This window comes from Paramacrobiotus metropolitanus, unplaced genomic scaffold (assembly GCF_019649055.1).
Source record: "Paramacrobiotus metropolitanus isolate TYO unplaced genomic scaffold, Prichtersi_v1.0 Parri_scaffold0000065, whole genome shotgun sequence".
NCBI lineage: Eukaryota > Metazoa > Tardigrada > Eutardigrada > Parachela > Macrobiotidae > Paramacrobiotus > Paramacrobiotus metropolitanus.
The window spans coordinates 513,429-534,148 of record NW_026570285.1 but is presented as its reverse complement, the minus strand read 5'-3'; the positions used below and the strand labels follow the sequence as shown (position 1 = coordinate 534,148).

Here is a 20,720-nt window from a genome sequence, read left to right as displayed (position 1 = left end):
ATTAAGAAAGCTTTTCTGAAACTCAAATTGGTATAGGGTAGATTGAGAGACACTTGGGTCATTGTTTGAAATGACAACCAATGGAATGTAACCCTGGAACCGAACAAAAGAGATTCTTTCGGATTATTACCCGGTTTTCCGAATTCTCATCCCTGTTGAAAAATTCACTGCATGCATTGCTTCAACCCATACATCCTACCAGAGACTGCTGGCGAAGAAACTATATACTTTGGAGAGTGTGTTAAGCGATATCGTCCGCAAGATTGTCAGCTAAAGGCGATAAAAATATATGACGCGCACACGGCCTTATTGAGAAACCAGAAATCCCGACGGTCCCAACAGGGAAACTTTTTTGATATTTTCCCAAGACCTTTTGAACTTCAAACAAGCGTAAGAAACGCAAGGCATAGATGACCCTAAACGATTAAAGAGTGAACCGGAGTATTCATAACACCTTAGATATGCTGCCAATTTCCGGCGACTGGAAGGAAAGACGTATAAAGCAACGGCTAAAAACAACGGTCTTCGCGATGGAAAAAGAGTGAGGTGTCGGTTGCCACGTCTCGATAAACGCTCGTATGCTGGCAATTCGTGGTTCGAAGATGGAGAAAATAAACAGCACTCTTAAAAAAAGTAAATAATGGTTGCGGAATTAATCTGCAGTTTCTGAAAATTGAAAAACGTTTTGTGACAAGTTTGCGTGACCGACCGGTGTTTGGCCAAAGGCTTACAGTGCGCAGTACAGCGGAGACCTTAACGTCCACGATGAAGTGCCGATAATTTGGTGATGATATTCTAGTAAGGCTGCACGGGCCTTCAGGAGTCAGAACTCACAAAGCACAGCGGATAGCGCGTGCAAAAAACGCTTTTCAATATCGGGCACAGCGTTTTCTAGGGGCGTGTCCAATGATATCAAGATCGAACTGGCGATAGAGTCCAAATTGTCATATTATAATAGTATTTAAAACACCAAAAGAGCTTGTATCGGTAGAAGTGCATACCCATGCCGCTGTCGACACTGCTGCGAATCGGGATAACACCACTGAAAAGCTGTCGTGCACAAAGCTGGTGAATATGATTGCGGTAAACGCCTCAACGGAAATATAAACGGTGTCGAGTTTGGGCTGCTGCGTATATAAAAGCGGCTCCCAGTTTCATGGGCAACAGGGCCAGCACTCCCTGTATTGACTGTCGTCAGCCGGTCGGTGCTTTACGTGGGGGCTAAACATGCTGCTTATGTACCGCGCCTGACTTAACCATGTGTACTGCCGTAACGTCACACAGCAACCGGCTGACGACAGCAAGTACAGGGATTCCTTGCCTGCGTAACTCTCGGCCCCTTTTATAAATGTACTGATGTACACTGTAAGTACTTCCTGTTGCTAGTCAACAAATCGGGGCGAAGATGACTGAAATCGAACTGGTTTTCCCGTATAACCTAACTGAGTACGCACATTTTGCACTTGAAACACAAATAATAATAATAATTTCGTTTTCATGCATAAATGGACTTCAGTTTGCATACGAGTATTCCGACTAGGCAACAAAATACGAGTATTTCATCTTTCCATTACAGTTTAACTACAGTATTTTGAAATGTAACAGTAACGCACGCAAGTCGCAATTGCAGAATCGTATGCAGGTAAAATAGTTGCTGAAAGCTAATGAAACTACTTATTACAATGATCAGGTGCCTTTGAGTTTCTCTAGTAAAGGGCTAATGTTTTCGTATCAAATTAATTAGGATAATAAATTTCCGCCTTAGTTTAGCTAGGCGGGTCGTTGGCTTACGGCCATCGGCGCAGGTCGTACTCATCCAGAAGAAATACAGTCGCGTGTTTTATTGGTAAATTATGTGATACGCTCATAATTTCCGGTTTGTTATAACAAAATAAAAATCTTTTTCATTCTTTTTATAGTAAGATTACAACGATATTATTCCTAGTAGGCTGAAGTACTTCACTTTTGGCCTTACGAACCAATGCACTATCGGGAGAAAATAATATTCGTGTTCACTGAATAGTAAGCAATCACAAGCAATACACACTTATGAGGTACGAAATTCTGAGATTGAAGGCTGAAGTTCATGCAGCAAAAGTGACATTGAAAAATTATGCGTGCGTTAGCAACATTGCTCGGTTTTATTAAGTGTCCTTGTTGTGAAACTGATCACACTGTATTCTCACGCTTTCAAAGGCTGGTTTCCGATAGCAAATTACAAATATGTACTGCAGACGACCCGGTTTCATTGTAGCGGAACCACTCCGTACCCGGCATGCGAACGTTCAGGAAAACCGCTGAACGAAACGCTGCCAAATACGGAATAGCTTCCACGCTCTGTTAGTGCCAATGCAATGTACCAAAGGTCACCATTAAACAGTTTACACGTTGAGGTAGCGCAAGAGATATAAGCTACATTCTTCCTTGTCGTCTGATAACGCACTGCACGTACAATGTTGGAAAAGCTGAAAGAGGCTGTGGTGGAAAAGATCCGACAGCTTAGGACATACAGAGTGTAATCTACTTACATGTTAACTTGCACTACAACTATACGAGTTTAGTTATTGTAATAATGCCCAAAAAATACTTGCCTTCAACATGAATGGCAGAACAGAAACTGCATATTTATCGTTCAGACATCACTGCAGTAGGTATCTGTACATGTTGCGCTGTGAACAATCATGCAAGTGCCGGTGTGTTTTAAGCGTTATTGAAGCCAAATAAGGTGCCTTAAGCATTTACAAAGTGCTCACAACTAACCACTAAAAGCCCCTCTACAAGAGGTAAAAAATCTTCTTCAGACAACTTGTAAGTTCCTTGAATATTGAATATTGAATATTGAACAGGTCATACGACATACACAGTGTAATCTGCGTGGATGCAAACTGAAGGACGTGCACTACAATTATGCGATTTTATTTAGTGTACATAATAATGCCCAAATAAATACTTGCCTTCAACACGAACGGCAGATCAGAAACTGCATATTCATCGTTCAAATATCACTGCCGTAGATATCTGTACATGTCGTGCTGTGAACAATCTGTAAAGTGCCGGTGTGTCTTTAAGAGTTACTGACGCAAAATAAAGTGCCTTATGCACGTACCAAGTGCTCACAACTAACCACTAAAAGCTCCTCAACAAGAGATAAAAGGCTAAAAAAGGCTAAGGGATAAAAAAGGCTTTTTAAAAAAAAGGCTTTTTAGGGATAAAAAAGGCTTTTTAGGACAATCTTTTTTTGCAACCAGTAAGTTCCTTGAATATTTCAGTGCAGAATACCGTAATTCAATTAGTACATCTTGGCCGGACAGTCGTTTCTCAACCTCCACGCTGGCGACGGCTCTCGACGCGTGCTCGCGGAAACGCGCAAAGCTAATTATTCGTTTTGCACGTAGCAAGACATATTCAGATGTTGTCCAGGTTTTCTTCGTGTTTATTAGAGATATTTTCTCTTAAGGGAAGTGGGCCGGTACATGGTACCAAATTCGTATACATGCACGAAAACTTTCGCGCCCTCCCAAACACATTTTTGTTTCGGTTTATGACATTCTACAGCCAGAAGGTTTGTATACACTGGCGTGAAAAGCGTTTGTGCGCGCAACATCCGGTTCGGGAGCTATGGTTGTTAGAAAATTCCAAAACTTTAAATGCATTCCGGTGTACCAAAAGTCTCATTATGGACCGATCTCCCTCAAATTTTGCATATAAATGCGCATGTCTATGAAGATCGTTTTTACACCGATCCAGACTTCCAAGATTTTTTTTCAAATTTTAAAATGAATTTTAAAGTTTTTGAAATTCATTTTAAAATTTGAAAAACATGCTAGAGCAGTGGATCGGTGTAAAAACGATCTTCGTGGTTATGTGCATTTACGTGCAAATTTGAGGAGATCGATAATGAGACTTTTACACACCTGAACGCATTTAAACTTTTGGAATTTTCTAACAGCCATAACTCCCGAACCGGTTGCGCTAAACGCTTTTCACGCCAGTGTATACAGATCTTCACATAGAATGTCACAAACCGAAACAAAATGTGTTTAAGGAGTGCGCGAGTGGAAGTTTTCGTGCCTGTACACGAATTTGGTACTATGTACCGGCCCACTTCCCTTAATATGCACGACATGCCAGTGATTTTTACCAGCGAAGGCGATCAAGGCTTTACGTTGGTCCAGAATCCTGAGAATCAGACGCCAAAGGATCTCCATCAGCGCTTAACAGCGGCTGCTGGTTTCGGCGTGTTCCACAGTAAATGGACCGCCGCTCATTATACGCGAAGGGTGTAATTTTCTCGCTATAAAGCTAGTTTGTATGACAATCCGAGTGTGTAACAAAAAAGGTAACAATCGGTAGTAATTTGTAAAAAAAGGAAAAAGGTTTCTTGTTTTTAGAGTGGGCTAACGCGTTGGTCTATCCAGCCGGGCCGCCACTGGGAATCGTGGATTTTTCGGAGTTTGCAGACGAGTGTTTCTTATGTTGGAGTATTTTGACCATGAGCAAAATAATCATGAGTGTTGGGTACCTGCGTCTTATGTGCCAGATCCGTTATTTCAGTTTAATATTAGAGTACCTAATTAATATGAGCTGCTCATAACAGTGATTATTAAGCGCAGTAACTTAACGCATGCAAAAAGTAAATCACACCGAAACTTGATGCTATAGAACAGCTACAGGGCGTACCACAGTGGAATTAACTCTGGATTCGGCTTTAACGCAACCACGCCCATCACTGCTCCGGCGTGGATTCCGGTATTTGCGGAATCGGTTAAATGCCGTTATGGCCACGCGGCCGAGATCGGTTCTGAGCTTGAAAAGTTCCGCAAGTACATCGCGGAACGGGGAAAGGGAAATCAGCGGAAGTCTGTTCTTCATGCTTGGCCGCGCTGCTATTTCAGCGATGCAATCCAGAGGCATAACGCTCATAGGCAATCTGACTGTGTGCAGCTGCTAGCGCACTTCCAGTGGAATGGCTACTACTGTCTCGTTTTCCCTGAATTAGACCCCAGACTCTACGCTACCCTTAAGCAACGACCTTCTCAGTGGAAGGAATTCGTCACACCGATGCGCAACATATCAAAGGCGTCCACTGTATATACGAACCGAACCTACACCCAAACCGATTTAAAACCGGACAGCATCCTGTTTGTTTAGGTTGACACTGGCACGCGGATCACACAACAGCCTGTAAAAACAGTGAGACGCAGTGGTTCCGGGTAAGCAAAGCAGTGCTGCTTGGCTGTCGTCGGCTATCCGTTGCACTTTGTTGTCCATGGTCTACTGCCGGCTCCAAACGGCAGTCTCATAGCTCAGCGCACCAACACTGATATTCGTATTACTGACTGTGGTAATGCGGTGCACAAGGAGGCATCGAAACATCCCAAGATGCAGACGCAGCACCACAGAGCGCCAGAAGTTCTGCTTAATATTAAACCTGTCTTTTGCTCTCTAATTCTTTTAGGGAAGCGGCATCCGCATTTCGCATTTTCCCACATGTGTTTTGTTCGAATTCGAAACTCCACGCACACCCTTACGGACGCCCCCGGCCCCGATCCGCCATCTTGAAAAACTCGATCATCATTTGTTTAATAATGTACTGCGCGAACAGCGCGATGAAATAATGTACTGCGTGATTTAACGTTTAACCAATCTTCATCTGGGTAATCCAGTAAAATTTTCTGGCATATTTTTGTAGCTGTCCAGTGCGCCCTCGGCGTCAAGTGTCCGGATTTTCTGGTCAGCGCATGTTTGGTGGAAGTCTGTGTGATGAATACTACCCATTCTGGTGTGCTGTGAAACACCCCTTCCAGGGGCGACACCCCTATACCGAATGCATCTGGGGTGCAAACCTGCTTGAGGTCTGCACAGCAGATGCATGAGCGATACACTGCGTCGCAGCCGTGCAGCCGTGCTGCACGCGTGCTCACTTGCACAGACAGCTGCAGCTGCGCTGCGAATTTCCTTGAGATTCGCACAGCATGTGTATCAGCGATACACTGGCTGGCATTGCGGTGCTGCTGCATGGCCGTAGCCGTCATAGCAACAGACAGGCACACACACACACACGCACGCTTTCCCATTCACCTCTCTCTTCTCCCTCTCTGTCTCTGTTTCTTACAAGCACGCCATGCTGCGATAATCTGCATATGCAGCGCTGTGAGTTCTTCGCCGTTTCATTTTTGCAGCCAACGTCTGGGGTTCCGCGATGTAACTACGACACTGCAAAAGTGGGTTTCGTTTTTGGTAAAACCTGATTAAATTTAGGATGTATGGTGATTTATGGTAATACCTGATTATCTGCGTGTATGGTGAAGAAGAGTGGAAAGGGAGTGATGGTTGTGTTTTGATATTTTTCCGCTACTAACACAGTTATGCTGCGTTTGTCATAGTGAACTGCCTTCTGCACAGGTAAGTGCCCCGTTGGCCGCCACTTAGCCCTTAACAACGAGCTGCTCGACTAACTGGCGCTAACGCACCAGCGATCCGCAGCAGTCTAGCAACTGTACGAGTGACGAGCCGCTGCTGGTGTTGCTGACGTACGCTGCGACCTAACGCTGCGATCTGTTTGCGCCTATCATTGTTGAGCGTGTTGACTGCGTTGCAGGTCGTCTTCTCCTCGTTCGTTCCCTTTCGTGCACCGACTAAGCAGTGGTTTTGTGACTGCCTTCTGTCCCAACTGAGTCCCATCGCCGCACCCTGAACCTAGACGATCCCTGTTTTCCCTCATTGGATTCTCTGGAAACAGTACTCTAGTAAGTCATTGCACCGCATCGTTTTCTATTTTTTACGGATATTTTGTTACCAAATTTTAATTAATTATCATTATTATTTGTCATCTCTTGTTATTATTATTATTTTAATTATTATTATTATTTGATCTTTGTTATTACAATAATTATTAAATTTTTAAATTGTTTTAAATGTCCACCGTAGCTGCCGTGTCCTCCGCCCCAGGCGACCGTGTGTGTGTGTGGAGCCGTTGTCGGCCTGTCCACCCGTGAGTTCCCACAGGCGCACTTCATCCTCGCGCCTGACTCCGCCCCTGGCGACCGTGTATGTGGAACCGTTGCCTCCCCGTCCGCCCGTGAATTCCCACACGCGCCTTTCATCCTCTCCCCGCCTGCCCGCCCGCCTCCCACCGGTACAGACGCAGACAGACTGTCCGCTTCCCAGTCTCCTTCCCTCCTACCGGCGCTGCCATTCCGCGCACATCCCCCGCTCGCGCGCGCGCTCCTGCCTGTGTCCACCTGCGCCGTCCATCCCGGAGCCGGTTCAGACTGCAAGGACTTTTAAGTTCTAGCACTGACCGTTAGCGACAACGACAAGGACTAAAAAGTTCTAGTCTGTCGCAGCTGCAAGGATCGGTTAGATTCTAGCAGGGTAAACAACAGGTACACACACATATTATATTTTTATTTATTCCTGCCGGCCGTACTTATATAGATCAACAAATATTTTACTTTCTGAAGTGTAATTATACGAAGCAATTGTGTATAATTTAATTAAATGTTCACCTTTGTATTAGTTTTTTCTGTAATCTTAGTTAAGCAAATAATATTCACAATACCCACTCGTTTATCAGCTTCTATAATATTATTATTGTATCGTGCGTGTTCTTAAGTAAACCGACTTTAAACTTATCACGTGAATATTAATGCATATGTATTATTTATCTTTATATAATTTAACTCGTATTTTTCAATTATTGGGCCGCAGCGGAATAATAGCAGCCGTGTTAACGATAAAGCTGATATTACTTGCAGTTGTCTGGTAAATTGGGAAGCGCGATTTGGTTTTATTTTGAGGAGGTGATTTTTTGTTTCTTTTTAATTATTTATTGGTCGCACATCATTATCGCGGTTTGGCATCTAGTCACGCGCGCGCGCACACACACACACACACACACACAAATAGCATACCGTAATAGTAATCTTATTGCGTTTTAGGCACCAGTAAAGATCCGTACCAATGGTGCATTCAATTGCACCATTGGTGCATGCATGTGCATTGTGCACTTTTGCTGCATGTACCATTGTTTGTGTACTTACTTAGGTGCTAATAAATCATACAATTTTCTCGTCGCCGACTTGTAGTACTATGGTCAAGTACCAATTGCTTTGTTTATCGACGTACCGTGTAATGCACTGTTGACTGATCGCTGCCGTCGCACCGTCCGTATTGGTGCAATATTAATTATTTATGGCAGTGCTGTAATTGTTACCCTATTGTTTATAATTCCCCATCTCGCCGTGCGCCCTGGTGCAGTTCACTGGTACTTTCTCATCGTGCGGTCGATATTGGGTATTGATTGCACAAGCGTGTAATACCCAAGCCCTGGGTAACAGCAGTGGACAGTGATCAGGAATGCAGGTACCATTGACAGCGATTGACACGTCATTGACAGCAAAATTTAATGTTGCAAAACTTGCAGTTATTGTGTAGAGGTCGTCGTTCTGAACGCTAAGTACTATACTGGCATTTACACACCAAATTTTGTACGTCACATACTGTGTCGTGCAAATACTATCTAATTAAATATACACTCCCATTAGTAATTTTGCAATATGTTAACCTTTGCAGAGCGCTAACGTAGGCACTGTACTATAGTAGTTACTGTACTGTTAAGTACTTCTATAATTATTAATTTAGTTGTTGTTGTCTATAAGGTACAGCTTGTTAATCGAAGTGCTTTACATATTGCTTTGCATACTGTGTTGCCTGGAGACAGTACTGCTGGCTTTCTGTTCAGCAATACTTCTAAAGTGCACCCGTTCTTTCAAAGTACTGCTGCGCCAAGTGACCTTTCCGGACAACGCCGAACAAGCCGAAACGGACGATCAAGTGCTGAGGCATTTTAAAAGTATTGCAGCACTTTGAAAGTACAGCAATACTTTAAAGTATTCCTGTACTTTAAAGTATTGCAATACGAAACTACAGCAATACTTTTAAAGTATTCCTGTACTTTTAAAGTATTGCAATACTTTGAAACTACAGCAATACTTTTAAAGTATTCCTGCACTTTAAAGTATTGCAGTAGTTTGAAAGTGCAGCAATACTTTTAAAGTATTGCAGCACTTTGGAACTACAACATACCTTTAAAGTACAACAGTACTTTCAAAGTATGCTGTGCCAAAGTGACCTTCGAACAACGCCAACAAGCCAGAAACAGACGATCTGGCGCTGGGGCATTTTAAATTGCAGTACTTTGAAAGTACAGCAATACTCTGAAAGTTATCCTGTGCTTTTAAAGTATTGCAATGCTTTTAAAGTACAACAATACACAAAAGTATAGCAGTGTAAAAACCCTCAGCTTGATCGTCTTTTCGGCGTTCAAGTTGTTCGAAAATCTGATATAACAAGCACTTTAAAGTTACTGTTGCACTTTGACAAGCCGAAACAAACGATAAAGCCTTTAAAGTAGGCATTTTAAATTATTGCAGTACTTGGAAAGTACAGCAATACTAAAGTACAACTTTCAAAGTATTATACTGCTGTGCCAAGTGACCTTCCCGAACAACGCCGAACAAGCCGAAACAGAAGATCAAGCGCTGAAACGTTTTTAAGTACTGCAATGCTATAAAAATAATACTTTAAAGTATTGCTGTAATTTAAAAGTACTGCAATGCTAAAAGTACAGGAATACTTTTAAACTGACGACTAAGTGCTAGGGCATTTGAAAGTACGACAGTACTTCGAAAGTAATGCAATACTTTGAAAGTGTTGTATTACTTTAAGAAGTCACCTTCGAACATCCCCGAACAGGCCAAACTGACGATTAAGTGCTGGGGCATTTGAAGTATGGCAGTGTTACTTCAGTAAAAGCAATAAAAGTAATGCAATACTTTAAAAGTACTGCATTACTTTCAGTACCAATGTGACCTTCCCGAACATCCCCGAACAGGCCGAAACTGACGATTAAGTGCTGGGGCATTTGAAAGTACGGCAGTACTTCGAAAGTAGAGCAATACTTTAAAGTACTGCATTACTTTCAGTACCAAGGTGACCTTCGAACATCCCCAGACAGGGCGAAACTGACGATTAAGTGCTAGGGCATTTGAAAGTACAGCGGTACTTCGAAAGTAATGCAATACTTTGAAATTACTGCATTACTTTCAGTACCAAGGTGACTTTCCCGAACATTCCCGAACACGCCGAAACTGACGATTAATTGCTGAGGCATTTGAAAGTATGGCAGTACTTCGAAAGTAATGCAATACTTTAAAGTATTGTATTACTTTCAGTAACAAGGTCACCTTCGAACATCCCCGAACAGGCCGAAACTGACGATTAAGTGCTGGGGCATTTGAAAGTATAGCAGTACATTTTTTCATTCACATTTTGACCTGCAAAGTATTGCATTAATTTGTAGATAAAGCAGTACTTTAAAAAGCAGTACTTTGTACTTTAAAGCAGTACTTTATCTTTTGCAGTTTAAATGTATGGTATACGTATACATAACCCGAAAGAGTATGTTTTACGTTTGTCAAAATTTAATAGCTTCGATTATATTGTCTTTAGTCATATGATGAGAACGGATCAGACTTTGAAATGCTTGATGCATGCCATCATACCGTCAAGTAATTCATCTCATGGCCGCTTACCAATGAATGAACGATTTGCAGGGCCACACCCAACCCACGCTTTCACCCCGCTGATTAATTACTTGCCGGTATCGAATGGGCAATCCATACAAATCGCTCCAAGTAGTGAGCGCAAAGACCACTACCGACCCGTCGAACCAATTCGTGTCCAGAATATTTCTCCAGTCGCAGTCGCCGATCCCAAAGAGCCTATGGGTATACCGGCACCGGACTTTCAGCTTCCAGTTCCTTCCACACTGTGAGATCGCTCCCGCTTCATATTGACAACATAGTTCCCGAGTCGACACCATCCAATGGCCGATCAAACCACACCACAGTGCTAGTTGCCAATGCAGCAGCAGCCCTTCCTGGTGAAATAGTAGGGGTGCCGCAACATAGTGTCCGTACAAGCAGCAATCCTGCTGTTAATCTGGGTGCCCAAACCTAACCCTCCCAGAACCCCAACCCCCTGACACGGCACCGGCTAGGTAATCGGTGTTAGTGGACTGGTCTTAGCATAACAAAGGACTAATTAGTGGAGATTTCTCATTTTTACATTTTTTAAAATGCATTGCATTATGGTAAACATGCGACGACGACAGCTTTTCAATTCTTGTCTGCTTTGCAGATCTGCACCGTACTGATACAAAAACGGTTGCGTCATGATAAAGTACGGTGCATTATAATGCACAGTGTCACTGGAAATACTGAAGATTGCAGTACTAATGAAAACATAGTTTGCACTGTGGTGCAAAGAATTATTAACCGTATTGCATTTAAATAACAAATCTACACAATACAGGTGGTGGGCGTGTGATACAGTAGCAACAGTTGGAAAATAATACAGGCACGTTTTCATCGTGGTGCATTATAGTGCAGCGACGACGACAACTCATTATATCTATACAAGGTAAGCCTCGCCCTCCGCGCTCGGCAAATGTATATTGGAAAGGTCAGGCTTGAATTTATGGACTGTTACGAGATATGGCAGTAGTGTCTACGACAGTAGGCGTGGTAGTGGACAGTGGTGGTTGCTCGGTCACTTACTCACCTACAGGTTTTGCTCACGGTACTTGGTAACTCGGTCGGGACAGTGGTGGTAGCTGTTTCACTCACTCTAGAGATTTTGCTCATGAGTCATGGTACCTCGGCCACTCACCCACTACAGATTCTGCTCACGGGACAGTGGTGGTAGCTCGGTTACTTACTCGCCTACAAATTTTTCTCACGGAACAGTGGTGGTAGCTCGTTCACTTACTCATCTAGAGATTTTGCTCACGGGACAGTCACTCACTGATTATTATGCTATCGCAAAAATCAATCAGCGTACACTCGACGTACAGTACAAACTGCAATAATGCATATTGTCCCAGATCCATGGTTACAGTTGTCCTTACTTTAAATGTCATACTTACTTAAATTACAGAGTTCTAGGCAATGTTGTTGTCAGGCTTCTCAAGTACTGTAAGCACTTAAGTAAAGTTATACTTTGTCTGGATCGTCCCGAAATCTCAGGAAGACTATTTAAGGTCAAAATCTCACCCGTCCCCCATGGTGGTTAACATTCTAAGTATGTTGAATGTAAGGTACCGTAAATTTTTTCCGCCCCTCACTTCTTGCTATGGTCCTTACAAAATTTCTGGATGACCTCGTATTCTAATCCATAGAGATTCAGGCTTTCCTATACTTAAAACGAGTAAGAGAGTTTTCAAACCTGGCAGTTCTAGGGACAAATAAAATTCAGCGTAAATACCTATGGAAAATAAGATTCATTTCAAGACTAAGCTGGACTTAAACTGACCACGCGTTGATTTTTCCATAATAACCCACGGAATTACGCTTTTTGACGGTAAGATTGTATGAATGTATAGATAAGCCGCAGATTGATACTGTACCGGTACACACACGATTGTATCGTGGTGTCTTACTGTGTATTATTGACAGCAAGTACAGTATCTAGTATGCAATGTAATATCCAGCCAGCTGGATAGTATAGTATCTAGCATGCAATACTAGATACAGCTTCACATTGCAATCCCAGCTGGTGCAAGCAACTGACTTGTCGTCGTCGCTATTAGTATTGTCATCTGCACTGTACTGGTACGGTTCTTTACCTTTACCGCGTTTTATGTGCTAACCGTTGCCTTGCAGAGCAGTATGGCATCCCCGTCGTCTTCGCCCTCCACGCCCGCCATGCCACCCGGAGATCACCGACCGCCGTTCTACCAGCTACTGCCGCGCGACAACAAGAAGCCGGCCAAGGTGGACCGTGTGGCTAACCTGCGTGACGCGCGTACCGTCTTCGCCACAGACTCGCAGGGGCCACCCGTCCTGCTCTGTGCGGACCGGAACTCCAACACTCAGCCGCAGGAAGATCTACGCGGCTTCCGCCACCCCGACACCCGTCCTGGCCGCATCTTCACCAGCCTGCAGGATGGGCAGATCTGCGTAGTGTCGCAGAGCGGCGCGAGCATGGGCGGCGTGCTGGACAATGTGGCACAGTGGTTCCGCGATGTGTATGGCCACCATGGCCACGACCGCCACCACCACCAGTCTTCGAGCAGCAACAGCAGTGGTAGCCGCCGACACCGCGATGACGGCGGCCGTGGCCAGGACGTCCGGCCGTCCAAGGACTGGATTGCCCGGCCGTCAGGGTAGCCGAAGAAGCGCCTGGTTTTGGTGGCCGGTACCAATAACCTTCAGTCCTTCTGGCGGGACGGCGCGTGTGGATCGGCGGCTCGCGATGTGGAGGGGGCGAAGTACAGCCTCTCCAGCTGCCGGGATGCGATGGAGAAGTGGTTCGATGAGATCTTCATCGTCAGCCTGCCGTTTCAGGAAGTGGACCGCCGATCCCGTCATCACGAACAGGACCAGCATGGCCACCACCGCCATCATACCGCGCCCCCACGGTCCCGCGAGCGCAGCCTCGACGCATGCATGGACGCTGTGGCCGCCATGAATGACATGCTGGATAATTTCTGCCATCGCGCCACCCGCATATACCGCACTATCTGGAAGTTCATCCAGTTGGCCCCTGATGATGTTGTGCTTCGGAAGGACGGTCTGCATTGGGCTCACAGCCCATCCATGTACACAACTTTTCACGCTGAAGTGTCGCGGGCGGTTGAGATTGCGGACGATGGTACGTACGTACCAAGCCAACGTGTAGATGTGTATAGGAAACACATATTAAGCGTGTAACTGTTTGACCTTTGCGCATTTATGTACAAATCATCCAATACAAATTCTTAACCTGTTTTCTGTTGTACAGAGCGCCGAAGCGCCGCCGAGCTGGCCGTGAAGCAGGACCGTGATAAGATCAGCGCCCTGGCGGCCGGACTGGATACCGCGCGGACTCAAGGCGCCGCCCATGAGCGCCGATGTCAGGAGGAGGCGGGTGTGTCGTTTGGCCAGATGAAGGCAGACCTCTACGCCGAAGTCGAGGCACAAAAGTCCAGCTGCACAGCCTGCATCGGCAGGTGACGCGGGAGTTGAGTGACTTGCGGGGAATTCGAGCAGATCTGGAGCAGCAGAAACGTGCCAAGGCGGTCGAGGAAGCCAAGGAGGCTGCTAGGCAGGCGCGCAATAAGCGGAGTAATGGCAAGCGGCGGGTGAAGCGGCGTGCGGAGTGGGCGGCCGACCCAACCTTCTGCCGGAACGTCCGTTTGGCGCGAGAGTGGCTGGCACCGAATGGTGATATCGACAGATATCTGCGGGGGAAACGGCAGTAGTGTGGATTGGCTACATGTGTTTCTTTTCTGTTAAACGACATTTTTTTCTGTTACTAGTAGTAGTGCGGATAGTTATGGCTGTGTAGTTGTTATGATTACTTATAGCTTTGTTCCATTTAACACTGTTGTTGGGGACTGGAAAACGTATTGTTATGGCTGCGGTATTCTCGTGAGGGTAGTTAACATAAGAAAGAAAAATAACGATAACTGCGAGTATCGGTACCGGCATACATTTTGTCAGTAGTGGTAGCAGTACAACTTACAACTGGTAGCAGTACAACTGGAAGCAGTACAAGCAGTCGTAGCAGCTAAACAATAATATTAAGGTAATGCCCTGATAATGGTGTGCGCCAATTAAATTCAGTATTGTTTCATTCATTCATACTCATACTAAGCCAGATGACGTTCCGTATTAGAAATGTCGTGGAAGCGCGCAGTAAGCCTTCAACGAGACCATGAGCAAGCGCTAGCTGATGCAGCTGGAAGAACTTTCTGCATTCCGTTGGGTGGTTCTACGATGAGAGAATCCGAATTTCAAGAAGCTTTGGATTGCCTGGATCGCGCAACCATTGCTAATTTCCCGCCAGCCACGTCATCAAACCCGCCGGTAGTGTGTAGCATCAGTTTCAACGGCTTATTACTTTAAGAAAAGCTATGCAACTACATATTAAAGTTCTCAAGTAGCTTGGTTCACTGCAGAGGGGTGCAGCCGTAGGAAGCGTTGCTGCTGCCGCGGCTACTTCCGCTGTTAACGACACTTCCGCAATGCCGCACTCGCCATTACCACAAGCGTCGCCCGACCACAGCAGCGAGGAGAGCGCGTCCACCTTCCACTGTCAAGCTGATACTACTGGCTCTCCGATAATGCCGGCGGCATCTGCGGCGCTCGAGGAGGAGTCCACAACCACCACAGCGGGGCCAACTCTCGAGAACACATCCGACGATGTACCGGCGTTGCGGCCCGTTCCCATAGTTAGTTGCATATTTAATGGGCACCTATTTTTGTAGACCGACCAGCTACTACCCGACCGACTGGTCATAGCCGATGATGATAATGATGATGATGATGATGATGATGATATCGCCGACGCTGCTGTCGACGGTGACTGCATCGCGGCTTCTTCCTCCACTGTTACCGACCGCGCCGTTGACGTTCGCTCTGCGCCATCTTTCACTGTGCAGGCTGGCGAGGCTTGTGCGATCAACGACCACGAATCCGGCAGCCCGACCGAAGAGCCGGTGTTTCAGTTGTCTCTCGTAACCGATCCCATACCAACTTCGGCGCAGCCGACGGCGCCGCCTGAAGAGCCGATGACGGTGGATGAGGCGCCAGCGCCCGAGGTAGCAGCAGCATCTACCGGCGCGCCACCACGGCACCTATGCCGGCCCCTATTGCCACCGGAAGAGGTCCGCACTCTACGTGAACAAATGATTGTAAGGCGCGCATCAGTAGCTGCAGCTGTGTAGCTGGTATTGTAAACGAGTAGGCTTTGTTTTTTGAAAAGGTACCTCCGGAGGAAGGCTGGGATGCCGATCCGTATCTCCGACCATTGCCGGTAATTAAGTTTCCGATAATGCGTGCCAATTGCGGAGCACAGTGCAGCAATCTTATCCGCCTTCTTGAACTGGTCATGCCTGGCTGGTTTGCTGTCAAGGTGAGTAGTCGTTCGGCTCGCAGTTGAGATATACCGACTGCCATGATGAGAATAAACACCGTCGCACTTCTCTCTTCTATGCAGATTGACACCAACGATGACCTGATTTATAAGCCTTCAGAGCTTGAAGATAGCTCGGAATTTCAGAAGCATGTCAGAGAAGGACATGTGCAGTATACACAGTCAAAGGTCACTCGAATCCATGAGGAAATTATTGAAGTGCGCTCGACGGACGCGACACGTAAGCCGCTGGCCGGGATGTCCTGGACGGAATTTATCGCCGCCAACGCCGCAGAATTCGAATCCCTGAACGACCTCGTTCCACATGTCCGCCCGGAAATGGAGAAACTCCTGGCCGATTCCGGCTTCCCGCAGGAGATTAAGGAATTCTACATAGCTGTAGCCCAGTTGGCAGCTACTCAGGATACCGACAAGAAGGTCTACGCCAAGTACGCCCACCTGAGCCCGAAGCTGTTGTCGAATGTAAGTTGTGGCCGGAAGTGCCTGCCGGTGCTGTTGTTTCTGTATGCAATAGTTATGTGTATGTGTTTTCAGTTGCCCGACTGGTCGGGCCTGGTCTGTCTCGTCCGTATGATGGACGCCACGCATGGCGTTCACCAGCCACGAGCAGGAATCAACCAGGAGGAGTTAATCGGCTCTGTGGGTGGCGTCTCGATATTTTGCCTGCACTGCGAAGATATTCTTCTGTCTTCATTCAACTTTAACCTGTGCGGAGTGAAGAAAATCCTGATCTGCTGTCATCCGGATGATGGGCCGACCGTCCAGCAAACGGTGAAGGATATCTACGTCAACGAGCTGAAATACAAGCCGGAGGACATTTGCGACCAGCTTACAATCGGGCACCACCACAAGTCGGTGTTCCCGCTGAAGCTGGCACAGCGTTTGCGCCAGATGAAGAAAGTCGTATACTATGCAATGTTAGGTCCAGGGCAGGGGTTTGTTTTGCGACCAAATACACCACATTGGGGTGGACAGATTGGTGCGAACTTCGCCGTGGCCATCAACGTTGCCGACCCGGAAAAGTTTCCCGAGGAAATTTTGGACCCAAAGAAGTATATCCAATGCCAGCACGACAAAGATACTTTATTAGACCGGAAGTCCAAAAGCGCCGTCGGCTTCGACGACACGGAGACGCCGAAAATTCTGCAGGCCACCGGTCGGAAGTACAAGGAGGACATGATTGAGAAAAACTGGCCGGACCATCCGACCGTGGAAGATTTCCCACTATCGGTTCCCACAATGTACCAAATCACCAACGAAGCCGACCGAGAGATATTGCGGAGCTATCCGACAGCACCGGAAGTGATGGCCAAGCGGTACCTTTTCTCTGGCCGGATATCTGCTGCGCATATTCGCCTGGACTTCAACGTGCTGGGTGTCAGGCCGGAGAGTGTAATTTTCATTCACGACTTGCGGTGCGCAATGAGTGAGCAGAAGGTGACAGAAAATGGGGTGGATTGGCAGTTCCTTGTAGCGGTTTTCTCTACTGATGACCCTAAAGACATTAAGCAGGCGCTTGTCGAAGACAGACAGGGAGTGGTGCTGCTTGACGGCGTCCAGCGACTTTCGGCCAGCACCCGGCACCCATTCAATTTTCAGTACTTCTCCGTGATTGTCCTCCTGAATCCCAGCAACTCTGAATTGGAACAAATACAGGTGCAGCAGACGCTGAACCATGAGAATCCAACCTTAAAACCAAGCGGGTTCCAGTGTATTCTGTTTTTGCGGCGGGTTTTCACCAGCGTTGTCGCGGCCTTTACTGCGGATCATCCCAACGTCCCCCTGGAATCTCTCCATACTGTTTACGCGGGAGTGCGCGATACGAACGTGGAGAAGACGTTTAAACGCATGTTTCTCCTGGAAATGGTGAAGGTATACAGCGCCTTCCAGATTCTCCTCAACGAAGAAGAAGATTCCGTTAATGGGGCAGAGCACAAAAGGCTGACCATAATGTTTTGCGCGATGCGGAAGGTCGCTCAAATCCCGGACACCTGCATCAAGCAGCTGGAGCTGCTGTACGGATTCGACACAATCGTGCTGAAGCATGAAATGGGATTTGACGAAGCTACAGGGACTTACCATAAGCGGTACTTGGGTGAGTACATCACTCCCACAAAACTTGCCCAGATTCTACCGACCCGACCAAAAGATCGAGACACGTCGGAGTACTCAAAAATGTTTCCAACGCGAGAACACTTGTACGACTTCTTCAGCTTCCTCGTCGGCCTGTTGGTGCGTGAGATCGACCGGCAAAGGTTTTCCGCTGTCAAAGAATGGAATCAGTGGGTAAGAATATACATATTTCAGGATTTTCATTGTTGCCATCGTCGTCAGCGGTATCAGCATTGGCTTGACTGTCTATTCGTAATTAAAACTCGTCTGTAGGTACCAAAATGGCAGAAATCGAGGCGAGAAACGGTAGAAGCAGCAAACTCAGCGACAAATGCTGCGGCGCCTAGCAGCATCATGATGAGTCCGACCGGAACGGGGGCAGCACCACCGCCAGAGCCACCGATCGCACCAAAACCCATGGAAAAGAACGACCCTTCTCCAATCAGTGTGACGGACGACCAGGGCACTTTATCTGACCGACTGATTGACACTGGAAATGCACCGGCCAGCCACCCGACCACCGTGGACCTTGTCCGATTGGATGTGTCGGGGGGCAAGCCGCTCGGCGAGCCAGAAGCCCGGGACAGTTCCACTGGTTTGAGTATGACCACCACCGTCGTTCCCAATCAGGGAGCCATGGACAGCACTAGCCGCAATTTGCCGGTCGATTCGGACTTATCCGCCAACCCCGCGGCCGCCTTTGCCGACAGGTCCAACATCACGGAGGAAGCGGTAAAGCCGGTCGAGACGGACACTGTCGGGGCAGCTGGGGCGGCGAAGCAGAAGCCGGTCAGCGATGCGGGAACCATGAACTCCACCAACAGCCCCCCCATCAGCCTGAGCGTTTCCGATCCAACGGCCGATGCCGAACCGAAATCCGGACGCACCGCAAAAACTCCGGAATTGCCGGTCGGTGAGGACAAAAAGGGTTACCAGAGCCGCAGTCGCCGTCAAGGAATCCGCCACCGCAGCAGAGCCGGCTAAGAGTAAATCGGCCAAAGAAGCCACCAAAGAGCCGGATACCAAACCGAAGGCCGAGGCTTTGGAATCCGACGACGAAAGCGATGAGGATTACGTTCCAAATGGTGGCCCATCGCAGCGGGGTAAGGGCCGGGGAAAGGGGAAAGGCAAGACCAACGGTGGAGCCGCGGTAAGGCTTTGCACTGCACATTTCCGGACGCCTGTATGTATCGGTTAGTTTCTTAGGCTAAATATTTTTGATATCGACAGAAAAGGCAGAAGCCGGTAAAGCCAGCACCGGCCGCAACCACTGCCGATCCGGAATCCGTACCGGCTGCTTCTTCCTCTTCTGCTTCCCATGCCGACGATCCAGATGTTATAATTTTGGACGACGACGACGATTCGAACCCGGTAAAAATATATATTGTCAAAGTTTTGGCACGGGCGCATAAATAATATTGAATGCTGCTCGGACAGACAACGGCGCGCCATCGTCTGATGCTCAAACGGCTTGGTCGCCGGATGCCGAATTCCATTGCGCGGCCATTCACGGACGCTACACCGCCTGCGCGCGTTAAAGCAAGAGAATGCGTCGAGATTCTGGAGCATACGGCGCGGAAGGTGGAAGCCATCGTCCATCTCAACGCCAGCCTTTTGGTAAGTTAGTTAGTTAGTTAGTTAGACCTACCTCTTTGGTCTCGTTGCTTTTGTTACAAAATTCCTAAACTCTGCAGAAAATTGCCCGACCGGCATTTGTTGGAAAATTCTTCCTCGTACCAGTTCGCAGTGTGTGGCCGGAAATCGTCAAAGTGGTCGCCTTTCCCGACGCTAACTCAGCCCTGGCCACTGTTCAAAGCTTCGGTTACCTACAGGAGGGCCGGACAGTGTACGAGTTAGAAGTGAAGGTCGACGGAGCGGGAATTGAACTTTCGGTCAACGGGCAGCTTATTGAAGAATATCTTCCAAAATCCTCCGAAAATCGCGCACCACAGCTGAAGCTTGAACTGACGATCGAACAAGCCGATGCGATTTTCCGGTTGTGGAAGGACTATTATTCATACGATCGCAACCGTTTTCAGATCACTGAATGCGATAACAAAACCGTCTGGGTAAGGAAAGAATACCGGCTGCAAAGACAAAATATTTTTTTTGTGCTTCATGAATACCTCTTCGCATGCAGATTTGTCAACCGCCAGACGATACGCAGGTAAAATGCCTGTTGGATACCGTTCGCGGGCTCCTGGAAGATTCGAAGTTTCGCCACCCAAAGAATTCCACGGGTTTGTCGGCATTGAAAAAGGTAAGAAAGAATGGCTTTTTGTCGTGTGGCTGTGAGCGCGGTATATTACGCCTGTGCCTTTGTGCTCGGCTTCAGATGCTGGCCGAACATACTGATCTCCTTCGACACCTTCGTGACTTTATCCGAATTCCCGCTATCCGTTGCCTCGATGGTACGACAAATTCGGACACCACACTCAGCGACACCTTTTACGCGGCCTTCCAAGAGCACTTCAGCATTTACAACGTTCCTAGCGACGGCCACTGCTTTTTCCATGCAGTGTCCATGGCGGTCTTTCTGGACGGTAGATTTCATCTGCATTTACGCCTGGCGGCAATTGATATTCTGGCTTCGCGCTATCACGACTTCCTGCCACACTTGCAGT

At 47.1% G+C, this 20,720-nt stretch overlaps 1 protein-coding gene across 1 annotated transcript; it reads left to right on the top strand.

Moving 5' to 3' along the window:
* The first annotated feature begins 6,055 nt into the window (after positions 1-6,055).
* On the top strand, positions 6,056-19,404 carry LOC129594007 (uncharacterized). Its single transcript, XM_055490554.1, has 12 exons — positions 6,056-6,405; positions 6,602-6,749; positions 6,931-7,388; positions 7,761-7,805; positions 14,725-14,915; positions 15,008-15,253; positions 15,317-15,742; positions 15,814-15,963; positions 16,048-16,446; positions 16,519-18,270; positions 18,370-19,246; positions 19,303-19,404. The coding sequence occupies exons 5-11, from the start codon at positions 14,727-14,729 to the stop codon at positions 19,078-19,080; spliced, it is 3,873 nt and encodes a 1,290-aa protein (XP_055346529.1). The 5' UTR covers positions 6,056-6,405; positions 6,602-6,749; positions 6,931-7,388; positions 7,761-7,805; positions 14,725-14,726; the 3' UTR covers positions 19,081-19,246; positions 19,303-19,404.
* The last annotated feature ends 1,316 nt before the right edge of the window (positions 19,405-20,720 follow it).

Coding starts and splice junctions, on each gene's coding strand:
- LOC129594007 (XM_055490554.1), top strand. CDS start 14,727: ATGTCGTGGAAGCGCGCAGTAAGCCTTCAACGAGACCATGAGCAAGCG. Junction 15,743..15,813: donor CTCTACGTGAACAAATGATT/GTAAGGCGCGCA, acceptor TTTTTTGAAAAG/GTACCTCCGGAGGAAGGCTG. Junction 18,271..18,369: donor TCAAAGAATGGAATCAGTGG/GTAAGAATATAC, acceptor ACTCGTCTGTAG/GTACCAAAATGGCAGAAATC.